Raw genomic sequence first — 12,767 nt, 5'->3', positions numbered from 1 at the left:
CCTTGCCGAAAACCGCTTGTCATTTCCTTCTGCTCCTCGTTGGGTTCGACACTCGTACTTATCAAAAGGACTACAATTGATCCGCTATACTTGTGGGTCATCATTGCTTATTGATATGCTTGAGTATTAATGTACTTATGTCAATTATAGACCTATTGTTTTGAATAGTCTAAAAGTCTAAATGTCCTTGCTATAAAAGAAAAGAATATGTGATGAACATGTTAGGCAGCATTCCACGTCAAAAATTCTGTTTTTATCATTTACCTACTCAAGGACGAGCAAGAATTAAGTTTGGAGATGCTGATACGTCTCCAATGTATCTATAATTTTTTATTGTTCCATGCTGTTATATTATCAATCTTGGATGTTTTATATTCATTTACTAGTAAATTTATATCATTTTTGGGACTAACCTATTGACATAGTGCCCAATGTCAATTGTTGTTTTTTGCTTGTTTTTTACTTTGCAGAATATCAATACCAAACGAAGTCCAAATGCCACGAAATTTTTTGGAGATTTTTTTCTGACAGGAAGGCACCCATGAAGTTTCTAGAGGGCACGAGAGGACGCTCGTTGGGCCTACTAGGCACCATGGTGCAGAAGGGGCCTCCGACGTGCCCTGGTGTGTAGTGGGGCCCACGGGCTACCTCTGCCTCTATAAATACTCTAAAATCCCCAAAACCCTAGGGGAGTTGACGAAATACTTTTTCCGCCGCCGCAAGTTCCAGAACCATGAGATCCAATCTAGAGGCCTTTTTTGGCACTCTATTGGAGGGGGCAACGATCACTGAGGGGTTCTTCATCATCCTTGTTGCCCCTCCGATGATGCGTGAGTAGTTTACCACAGACCTACGAGCCCATAGTTAATAGCTAGATGGCTTCTTCTCTCTTTTTGATCTTCAATACAATGTTCTCCTCAATATTCTTGGATATCTATTTGATGTAATTCTTTTTTGTGGTGTGTTTGTTGGGATCCGATGAATTGTGAGTTTATGGTTAGTTCTATCCATGAATATTATTTGAGTATTTGTCGAACTCTTTTATGCATGATTCTTATAGCCTCGTATTTCTTCTCCAAATTTTTGGTTTGGTTTAGTCAACTAGATTGATTTTTCTTTCCATGGAAAAATGTGCTTTATTATGGGTTCGATCTTGCGATGCTCAATCTCAGTAACAGAAAGAGACATGACACGCATGTATCATTGCTATTAGGGGTAACAAGATGGGTTTTATTCATACGTGAGTTTATCTTGTCTACATCATGTTATCGTTCTTATCGCATTACTCCATTTTTCCGTCAACTTAATACACTAGATGCATGCTGGATAGCCGTTGATGTGTGGAGTAATAGCAGTAGATGCAGGCAGGAGTCGGTCTACTAATCTCGGACGTAATGCTTATATACATGATTATTGCCTTGGATATCATCATGATTATTCACTTGTCTATTAATTGTCCAACAGTAATTTGTTTACCCATCGTATGCTATTTTCTCGAGAGAAGCCTCTAGTGAAAACTATGGTTCCCGGGTCCATTTCCTATCATATTAAATCTAAAAATACCTTGCTACAATTATTTTATTTTATTTTATATTTTGTTAGATCTATTTATCAAAACCTATACAATTTAATCCATCTCAATACCGTTGAGGGATTGACAACACCTCTTACGCGTTGGGTTGCAAGTTTTTGTTGTTTGTGTGCAGGTGTTGTTTACATAATGTTGCTTGACTCTTCTACTGGGCTGATAACATTGGTTTCATAACTAAGGGATGATACTTACTTCTGATGTGCTACATCATCCTCTCCTCTTTGGGGGAATACCAACGTGGATCACAAGCATTAGACGCTCCAAGCAAAAATCATGATATGTGACAAATAAAAATATAGCTCCAAGTAAAATTAGGGGGTGCCGACCATTGCATTCCAGGAGTTCCGTTCCAGTCTTTGCATCACTGACGCTGACGCTTCGACTATAGGGAGGGGGTGCTGAACATGACATATCTGTATCTATCTCCAATTGATCTTTCTATGATATCTAGCCTTGTATAGATTGACTCCTAGAGATATGGTACGGTTAGTTGGATTGTCAGCAAGACATCTCCTATATATATTGTTACCGGCTCCAATGAATACAATTGAGTTGCATCTAATACCTTTCTACACTGTCTTCTCTCCCTTTTCTTTTTTCCTTCTGTTCGTGGTCGCGAGGGTGAAATGGTATGTTTTGCGGGAGCAAGTGATTTTGGTCGAATTCGGAGCGGCAGGCCTCCGAATTGTGGGAGGGAGTTTTACGTGGGAGCCAAAACGGACTAAATTGCCTCTACGCATTGCTGCCACTGAAATACTAATTCAGAGGGTGTTTGTTTCCAGAGACTTATTGGTCTAGGGACTTAAAAAGATCCCTATAAGTCCCATCTAAACCAAACAGGAGGGACTTATAGGGACTTAAAGTGGCATTAGGGACTTATGAAATAAGACTCTTAAGAAGGGACTTATAGAGACTTATAGTTGTAATATGGTCTTATAAAGACTTATAAGTCCCAGGAACCAAATAGATAGAGACAACTTGGGACTTATAAGTTGGGACTAATAAAAGTCTTAGGACTTATATGAATCAAACAGGGCCTTAATTTCCATGGTTTCAATGAAGACATTCAAAGGCGGTGTTAAGTTGTTTGCCGAAATATGGCAAAACTTGAGCCGCACATTCCCAACCATCGAATCCCACGGAAGTAGCAGTATTGCGCAACTCCCTTCCCTAAAACCGCAAACTCACACTGGTCCCACGCGTCAGTCACTCGCAACAGCACATCAGACGGCCACAGCCACCAGCGAAATCCTAGATCTGACGGCCCGGATCCGTTCCTAACGCCCTATATAGGTGTAGCCTCACCCTCAGCAACGAGGTCCCTCCCTTTCCGCCTCCACTTCCTCGCGAGCCTCTCTCTTCTCCTGCTCCTCACAGCGGTGGCGTCGGCGATGCAGATGGCGGCCGCGACAACCGATGCTCCGGTGGCAGCTGCGCCGCACCCACATCCCCATGCCCATGGCCCACAAGTACCGCACGGTCACGGGCACCCGCACCCTCACCACCACATGCCCCAGCCGCGGTGGGTGGTACTTCCTTACCCGCCGCCGCCGCCGCCTATGGTGGCCGCGCCGCCCCCTCCCACACCGCAGTATGTGAAGCATTTCGCGCCGCAGGCATCGGTGACGCCGCCTCCGCCATCGGCTGGATCCGGCGGGAACGGAGGTGACGAGAACCGGACGATCTGGGTCGGCGACCTCCAGTACTGGATGGACGAGAACTATCTCCACAGCTGCTTCGGCCACAGCGGCGAGGTTAGGTCTTCCCGAGCTCGCTTATCCGATCCAGCCTTATCCGTGCCGGATCTCTCAAATCCTGTTATGTTTGTCCTTTATCAATTCGCTGCTTTGTCAATATTGTGTTGCAATCGAGATAGCCAACTATTTTTGTGGTTAAAAATTGCATGGTAATTACAACGCTGTATTTTCTTTTCGTACTGTTGGTTCAATAGTTGCTAAAGGCGCAAACTTTGAGGCCATTCCATGCAGTAGTCGTGCAAGTGTGCAACAGACAATAAAATTGGTCATATTGGTGGCGAATTGTTGCATAATTCGAAGTCAAGTGCGAGTTTCTGTATAATTTTTGTTAGTAAGAGGGTAAAGGCGTCAAGTTTGGAGTTTACACTCGGGTAGTTTGGAGGAAAGATGGAACACATTACGATTTGTTAGGGATATGTGATTGAAGACTGGGAGGGCTATACCAGAAACAGTAACCAGCTTTCTCGTAGATGCTGATCTCACATTTTTTTATAACTCTCCTTTGCGCACACGTGTTTGCACTTGCCAGGACCATTAGCTCTCATTTATTGTAACTCTGAAACCTTTAAATTATTGGCCATGCTTTCTGTGGAACAGTTCATTGTCGGAAGAAATGGCAGTGGATGCGGTAATACTTACCCTTTTCTGAAACAAAAACAAGCGGGAAAGGCCCTACAGCTATATACTCCCTCTGTACCGAAATAGTTGTCGCTGGATTACTTTAGTACAACTTAAGCGTCAAAGCTACTCGAGCGACAACTATTTCGGTACAGAGGGAGTATTACTTTAGTACAACTTAAGCGTCAATTAATATGGATTGGAGGTAGTAATAGAAACTTAAAAACATAAGTGTTTTTTTCTTGAATTTAACAAGTGAAAAGAACATGTTATGAAGCATCGCTTCTCTGTTAAATTAGCATGTTTCACATGTGTTGCTAATTGTCATTCTCTGCAACCTATCTGTTCTGTAGGTGGTGACGATTAAAGTTATCCGCAATAGACATTCCGGAGTTTCTGAGGGTTATGGTTTTGTAGAGTTCTGTTCCCATGCATCAGCAGAGAAAGCACTTCAGAATTTTGCTGGTCATGTAATGCCTAATACTGACCGAGCTTTTAAGTTAAATTGGGCATCATATAGTGTTGGAGAAAAACGCTCTGAACTTGCTTCTGATCACTCAATTTTTGTTGGTGATCTAGCTATTGATGTTACTGATGACATGTTGATGGAACTTTTTGCTAACAAATATCGTTCTGTGAAAGGAGCTAAAGTTATTATTGATGCAAACACGGGCCGTTCTAGGGGCTATGGATTTGTTAGGTTTGGAGATGATATTGATAGAACTCATGCTATGACTGAAATGAATGGTGTGTATTGCTCCACTCGGCCAATTCGCATTGGACCTGCAACTCCTAGAAGAACTTCAGGTATTTCCATCACTTCACAGTTGTTTTGAATAACATGTTTGGTATCATGTGCCTGACCTATCCTTCTGTAATTTCTGAAATTTCCAAATAATCAGTAACGTTTTATGGCATGTTTAGTCTGGACTCATTTTCATCATGAGTGCTTATATTCGAACACCAACCTCAGATATATGGAGCTTTGTGGGTGGGTGGGACATTAGTATCACAGTATCATACTTATATAGTTCTCATATGCAAAAGTATTGTAGGTTTGATTTTTTACTTAGCCAACACTCTCCTGTCTCCCACCTAGACTATTATCCTGCCAAGGCAGTCACCTAGGCCCGTCTAAATAGCGGTAGGCGTTGGTCTGCCAGCTAAGCTGCTGGCTGACTAGTGCCTTTGCTGAACCTAAGTATCAGTTTATGACTTACTTGCCTTGACATATTTTTTATTTTCTATGATTATTGTATTTGCAGGTGATTCTGGCACCTCTCCACCAACACAATCAGATGGTGACTCGACTAACAGGACAGTATGTGCTTGTTTCCTAGTGGACAATCTCTTTCTCTAAAAATAAATCTTCCAAGATTCTTATGTGTAAAATGGGCGCAGTATCATATCAGTTATTGTTGTAGGTATATGTTGGCGGGCTTGACCCCAACGTTAGTGAAGATGAACTAAGGAAAGCATTTGCGAAATATGGTGATGTTGCTTCTGTCAAAATTCCTGTTGGGAAACAATGCGGTTTTGTTCAATTTGTCAACAGGTATTTTACCAAGATGTTCCTATAGATCCTTACGAGAAATTGTTGGATGCTTAAATATTTATTGGTTCTTGTTGGAATATTTGAAATTGTGAAAATGAATACTTCGTGTTGGTAGAGCTGATGCGGAAGAAGCATTACAAGGGTTGAGTGGATCAACAATCGGGAAGCAGGCAGTTCGTCTTTCTTGGGGCCGCAGTCCAGCAAGCAAACAGGTTTGAATTATTCTAGACTGTTATTATATATTTTAATTTATCTCGCTAGATTAACATATCGTCAACTTTCTGTGACCGTCTTCTTCAATGTTGGATTAATGCACAGTTGTAAATCTGCATGGACAACCGAAATTTGTGTTTAACGCACTGTAAATCTGCATGCACATTGGACAATGGATTTTTTTCAAGATAACTGCAAGGGGGACCCCTACAATATATATAGGAACCCACATTTGCGTCAATGAGAACTTGAATTGCAAGTTGTGGGGTTGTACATTAACTCCCGCAACCAAGGCTTATATGCTCGGAAGGAAATTTGCATTTATTACACCAGTGTAGGATACAATCTATAAGTCTAAATCATAAAATAGATATTTTCTACATGCTGTTTATGGTTGGCAAATTTTTTGTACTTGCATTTGTATCATTGCATGTGTTCTACACAACTCAATTGGAAAGTAGTTTCTTTTGGGTGTTATTTCTCACTTTTTTGCTCATTTTTAAAGGAAAGTAATAGTGTTTGACATTTGGCCATGGTAATTTTCTCTATGCATGCTATGCTGCTTGAGATAACAAGCTTTTGTGAACATATGATAAGCTGTAGTCTATGTCCTGTAACCTTGGGCTTGGGTGGTATCATGGCCTAGCTCTAGCCATGCCCATGTGGCTAGTGAGATTGTGGTTTGAGTAAATCTCCTTGTGTGTTTGTTCCTTGAGGATCTCAATGGGTGCTAAAGGATATCACTCAGTCTAAGTTATCTAATTATAATGCAATCCAGTTTTATCTTAATTATTTGGCTTTAGGCCAGGTCAAGCAACACGACCAAAAGTAACACTAAATAACCATACGTAGTAGTCACATTCATAAATAGATGTTGGGTTTGATGTGTCTCGGTCTCTAACATGCAACTTTGCTCATGAATTTCTTGTATGCATCTTAGTATAAAAATGTAATTACTATATTATGAAAAGAAGTCCATGAAAAATCTCATGATTTTGTTGAGAACAGCTAGTACAATATAGGTGCAACACGCACACCACCACCACACAACACACAGACACACACAAAGTCTACTGATGGATGGTTGGAGTTGTGGAGATTCAAGATTCGGTGGGAATGTTGCCTCCCATTGGGGGAATATTCCTCCTAAATGAGATATGAACCTAGGGTTTGATCCCTGTGGGTAAGGGGGTCCGACCACACCCTCCTAACAACCCAACCACAAGTGGGTTCTAAACAACAACAACAACAACAAAGCCTTTAGTCCCAAGCAAGTTGGGGTAGGCTAGAGGTGAAACCCATAAGATCTCGCAACCAACTCATGGCTCTGGCACATGGATAGCAAGCTTCCATGCACCCCTGTCCATAGCTAGCTCTTTGGTGATACCCCAATCCTTCAGGTCTCTCTTAACTGACTCCTCCCATGTCAAATTCGGTCTACCCCGCCCTCTCTTGACATTCTCCGCACGCTTTAGCCATCCGCTATGCACTGGAGCTTCTGGAGGCCTGCGCTGGATATGCCCAAACCATCTCAGACGATGTTGGACAAGCTTCTCTTCAATTGGTGCTACCCCAACTCTATCTCGTATATCATCATTCCGGACTCGATCCTTCCTCGTGTGGCCACACATCCATCTCAACATACGCATCTCCGCCACACCTAACTGTTGAACATGTCGCCTTTTAGTCGGCCAACACTCAGCGCCATACAACATTGCGGGTCGAACCGCCGTCCTGTAGAACTTGCCTTTTAGCTTTTGTGGCACTCTCTTGTCACAGAGAATGCCAGAAGCTTGGCGCCACTTCATCCATCCGGCTTTGATCCGATGGTTCACATCTTCATCAATACCCCCATCCTCCTGCAGCATTGACCCCAAATACCGAAAGGTGTCCTTCCGAGGTACCACCTGACCATCAAGGCTAACCTCCTCCTCCTCACACCTAGTAGTACTAAAACCGCACATCATGTACTCGGTTTTAGTCCTACTAAGCCTAAACCCTTTCGATTCCAAGGTTTGTCTCCATAACTCTAACTTCCTATTTACCCCCGCCCGACTATCGTCAACTAGCACCACATCATCCGCAAAGAGCATACACCATGGGATATCTCCTTGTATATCCCTTGTGACCTCATCCATCACCAATGCAAAAAGATAAGGGCTCAAAGCTGACCCCTGATGCAGTCCTATCTTAATCGGGAAGTCATCAGTGTCGACATCACTTGTTCGAACACTTGTCACAACATTATCGTACATGTCCTTGATGAGGGTAATGTACTTTGCTGGGACTTTGTGTTCCTCCAAGGCCCACCACATGACATTCCGCGGTATCTTATCATAGGCCTTCTCCAAGTCAATGAACACCATATGCAAGTCCTTCTTTTGCTCCCTATATCTCTCCATAAGCTGTCGTACCAAGAAAATGGCTTCCATGGTCGACCTCCCAGGCATGAAACCAAACTGGTTTTTGGTCACGCTTGAAGTGGGTTCTCATGAAGAAATATAAAAAAATTATATTCATGTGGCCAATATTAGTATATTATTATATGTAATGAATCAAACATAGGAAAGTTTGATTGCACACCTTCTAGGAATGCTATCTATTTACAAATAGAGGTAGCAATGCCTTCTTTCCTTGTGTCATATAAAATGGCCATGTGTGAAGGGTATGCATAGTCATTATTGGAGCAGAAGAAACACATCCGCCAACCACAAATATTAGGTTCTCTAACTCTATAGAAGTGGATACAATCCATTGTGGTCACTAGGTAGGAAGTATGGCTAACTATGAATAGTTAGTCCGCCCCTTCTCTTCATGCGGGTGTAGTCATGATGCTGTTACGCCACTTGGGTTGAAGGGCACTTCAAGCAGACGGAGGGAGACTAACTATATCCTATATAACTTATAGGCGATCCCCACTAATTTATTTTTCTCAACATGCACGCATGCCACCTGAACTTGCAACCATGCATGAGAAAAAGCCCACCTCAACATCGACTGTGCATGCGGAAAAGGCTTTCCGTTCTATTATGCTATTTACATTCAGCGAATATTTTATAACTATACAATAAATCATTTCAGTATCAGCTCTCAAATTATTAATCCAAGTGCATGTTCCATGCAACCAAATCTCAATTGAAATATATTGCAGCCAATTCCTGCAACAACGCATGTGGTGTGATCTAGTTACCCCCCTTTGATGTAGCACAATACCTGCATGCATGACTAATGTTTTTTGGATATTGGTGAACTATCTACTTGCATTCTTGAAAGCATGTTGTTTGTACTATGCATTGTAGTGTCGTATTGTCCCTATCCACTAGTCCTCTAAGTGGTCTCACTTTATTTACTACATACCAGTAGCACTCCCTTACGTCATGTGAGGTGATGCAGAGAGGAACCGGGGAAACTTGGGGAGGAATATGAAGCAAGAGGTCTCGAGTTGGAAGATTCAATATAATTCATTGATACCCCTACACACACATGGCAGCAGCTATAGATGCTACAGGGCCTCGCACATGCTACAGTAATGGGCTGGAGGCAACTAGGCTGTAATACCACCCATGTAGATATAGCAGCCGTAGCAGTCCCCCTTCCTTAAAAGAGATCTTGACCTCAAGCTGAAGGTAACTCCGATAGCACGCTTGCCCACTCTGAGGTAGCCATGGATGTAGGAAGACCACTCCATGCAATCTTGTACTGCTTGCGGTTATGGCCTCCAACTTTGACAAGCCGAGTTTGGAGAACTTGGGCAGGTTTGGGTGAACTCACCAAAGATTGATCATAGTGTAGAGATTTAGAAGCCGGTTCGATGTCTTCAGGTGGTTTTGCAGGTTTGGGGAAGGAGACATGGACAACAGGATGGTATTTGCTGGATTTTGAGCTGGTATGCCACTTCTCCCACCTTTTCCAACACTTTGGAAGCCCAAAATATTTGAATCAAAGTTTGTGACTACTGCAGCAAGAAACCGGCTCATGCATATATGACTGAAGTTCCAGAAACACCTTGGTTGCCCACTAGAAACACTTTTTTAGACTTGTGTTTATCTCCCTGAACTTCCATGCGTTGTTGGGTCCAAAGGAGACCTTTTGCTAGTAATTTAGGGGACAAATTGGAGAAATGAATCGGCCACCGTGGAGAGGAATTGGGGAAACTTGTGGAGGAAGATGAAGTAAGAGGTCCTGAGTTGGGAAGATTCAGTTTGATACAGTATTACACAGATGCCCCTACACACACACGGCAACGGCTGTATATGCCACATGCCCTCACACACGCTACAGTAATGGGTGGGAGGCACATGGGCCGACATTACCACCATGTATATCTGGCAACCATAGCATTGACCCGTGGTAATGGTTGGAGTCTGTTCTCTTGAGTGGTGAACCGAACGGTTCCATTATGCTCACCTATGTAGTTAGCTCTACGACTTTGGGTCCTATACTTCTCCAGACGCGATATTTCTATCAGTCTGTTCCTTGCATATTCTAGTGTCGAACTGTGTAATTCTGACTACATAAATTCATTGGACAACAACACAATTATCTGTACAGTCTTTATGTAGAGACATCATGACCTGTTTGGCTGCTCTTCAGCTCGAGCTTATGGGCTTCGGCTCCTCTACAATCCATAACTGTAGAAAATCGAGAAGGGCTCTAGCTTCAGTGAAAATATGTTTATTCTTCTTTGAAAAGCTCAAGAGGATGCCTGCCTAGACAGGTCTAGTAGTTAATACAAATTTAGAATTATAGCTTAAGCATTTAACCGTGTTACCCAAGTTACCCTTGGAAGTTGGAAATTGGACGAATCAATTGATGTAGGGTTTTGGGCATGCATTTTCTCATTTGGTTTCGTTGATTGTTGTGTTCTGCTAAACTCCGATCGCGAGTTTGTTCAGAAACAGTGAACACACATGCAAGATTGCCATTATTTCCACGAAACAAGATCAAAGAGGTTGTGATATCGTCTATTGATTATTTGAACATGTTGATATGTGAGTCCTTTTTTCATGGTGTGCAATTGTCTGGCAACATGTATCCCCTCCATGTCGCGTAGCTAGCCTTCCTAAAACCTCTATGAGCTGTTTTGTATGGGTCCTCAGCCAGCTTTTAATTTACCATCAGTTTTATACTCTGACAGGCTTACCCATTATCAGTTGAATATTCTTAAGAGTGGATGATTATACCTACCAAGTGTTTTGGAAAAAGGATTTTATTTCTTGCAATTGTTACTTGGTCTCACAAAAATCTTAATGTTTTTGCAGTCTAGGGGTGATTCTGGGCATCGGCGGAATGGCATGTACTATGGCACGCCTTTCTACGGTGGATATGGCTACGCGTCGCCAGTTCCTCACGCAAACGTGTATGCTGCGGCTTATGGAGCCTACCCTTTCTACGGTAACCAGCAACTAGTGAGCTGATGCTAGAGGTAGTCTCTGTTTCCTCCCAACTCCAGTAGAAAACGAGGTTTTGGTCCAGTAAGCACAGTATCGTACGATGACATATTATAGATGGCCATAAAAGTGGGCGAGAGAGACAGGTATATGAATGTGATGTCTGCAGATTTGTGTTGCTAGTAGAACCTAAAGCAAGGCTTGTAGACAATGAAGAGTTTGAGTTATTCGTATTGTTGTAAGAAATTTTGACTTGCTAATAAAACTACGGGAAACGATTGGGGCCGGCGCACCGGCCGAACCACTCGGCCGGTCGCGCGCGACCTGTGCGATCCCCTTCTCATCGGCCCACAAATTGCTCGCCATTAACGCCCCACGCGGCTGCGCTGCTTCCTCTCTCTCTATTTCATCTCGCCGGTCTCTATCTCAGGTGGCCGTCGCCGTTCGCCGCCCCCGCCGGCCGTCCTCATCGCCGGTGGCCACCCGCGCCGGCCGTCCCCGTCGCCGTTCGCCGTCCTCGCTCGCCGGCCCCGGCGGAAGCTGGAACCGCGTCGTGGCCTGCTGCAACCCGTGCCCAGGAGAGCTGCCATCATGGATGGCGAGCATGGTGAACGGCGAGCTGCCATCATGGATGGCGAGCATGGTGAACGGCGAGCTGCGAGGACGGCGCGTCGTGGCTTGCTGCAACCCGTGCCCAGGAGAGCTGCCATCATGGATGGCGAGCATGGTGAACGGCGAGCTGCGAGGACGGCGGCGCTCGCGCTGCAGACATGGCGGAGGCATTGCAGAACCTGCCGCATGCCCTCATGCTACAACCGTTTAACCAAAATGCTTCAAACCAAGATGAAAAAAGCTTCAACCAGATACATCAAAAGCTGCAAGCAGTCATTGCCATGGCGGAGTGCTACAACCGTCGACATAAAATGCTACAACCCTTGATGAAAAGCTTCAACCCGAAACGATAGAGAAAGCATTAACCAAGGCTGCTACAAAGAAAAAAGCTGCAACCATTTGATAGAAAAGCTTCGACCGTAGATGAAAAAAGCTTCAACCAGATACATCAAAAGCTGCAAGCAGTCATTGCCATGGCGGAGTGCTACAACCGTCGACATAAAATGCTACAACCCTTGATAAAAAAGCTTCAACCCGAAACGATAGAGAAAGCATTAACCAAGGCTGTTTACAAGAAAAAAGCTGCAACCATTTGATAGAAAAGCTTCGACCGTAGATGAAAAAAGCTACAACCATTGAAAAAGAAAGCTACAAACATACACTGCATAACCAGAAAAGTTGCATCCGTTGTAGAGAAAGCTTCAATCATATGTGCGAAATGCTTCAACCTGCGCGTGTCGCCACCGAGCCGCAATCACAGTGGTTGGCTGGCGGCCGTCGCCGACGCAATTTCCTGCAGCCATGAGCATCAACGGCGAGGGGCGGCGGCGGAGCTATAACCGGGGAGAGCTATAAGCGTCGCCGCTGCAAGCTGCAACCAGCAGATGATAGTTGGAAGCGGCGATGGGGACGGGGCGGCGAGGGTTGGAAGCGGCGACGGGGACGGGCGGCGAGGGTTGGAAGCGGCGGCGGAGACGGGCGGCGAGGGTGTGGACGGGCGGCGAGGGATAGAAGACGCGGCGCGGCGCAGC

The 12,767-nt window shown here is 44.1% G+C and overlaps 1 protein-coding gene across 2 annotated transcripts; it reads left to right on the top strand.

Annotated features, from left to right (window-relative positions):
- Window positions 1-2,894: 2,894 nt before the first annotated feature.
- LOC123127542 (polyadenylate-binding protein RBP47) lies at window positions 2,895-11,467 on the top strand. 2 transcript variants are annotated; one of them, XM_044547276.1, is made up of 7 exons: window positions 2,895-3,345; window positions 4,320-4,773; window positions 5,232-5,287; window positions 5,391-5,521; window positions 5,637-5,733; window positions 9,568-9,620; window positions 10,996-11,467. In XM_044547276.1, the coding sequence occupies exons 1-7, from the start codon at window positions 2,983-2,985 to the stop codon at window positions 11,141-11,143; spliced, it is 1,302 nt and encodes a 433-aa protein (XP_044403211.1). In that variant the 5' UTR covers window positions 2,895-2,982; the 3' UTR covers window positions 11,144-11,467. The 2 variants fall into 2 exon arrangements, with proteins under 2 accessions (XP_044403211.1, XP_044403212.1); XM_044547277.1 differs by lacking the exon at window positions 9,568-9,620 and having other exon boundaries at window positions 2,896-3,345.
- The last annotated feature ends 1,300 nt before the right edge of the window (window positions 11,468-12,767 follow it).

Source organism: Triticum aestivum, chromosome 6A, assembly GCF_018294505.1.
Source record: "Triticum aestivum cultivar Chinese Spring chromosome 6A, IWGSC CS RefSeq v2.1, whole genome shotgun sequence".
Lineage (NCBI taxonomy): Eukaryota > Viridiplantae > Streptophyta > Magnoliopsida > Poales > Poaceae > Triticum > Triticum aestivum.
The sequence above is the reverse complement of the archived record's forward strand: the minus strand, read 5'-3'. Positions and strand labels throughout refer to the sequence as shown.

Bases quoted from the DNA above. Each gene is read 5' to 3' on its own strand.
- LOC123127542 (XM_044547276.1), top strand. From the start codon at position 2,983: ATGCAGATGGCGGCCGCGACAACCGATGCTCCGGTGGCAGCTGCGCCG. The intron at 4,774-5,231 runs GTATTTCCATCA...TTGTATTTGCAG, and splicing joins AACTCCTAGAAGAACTTCAG to GTGATTCTGGCACCTCTCCA. The intron at 5,734-9,567 runs GTTTGAATTATT...GTGGTTTTGCAG, and splicing joins GCAGTCCAGCAAGCAAACAG to GTTTGGGGAAGGAGACATGG.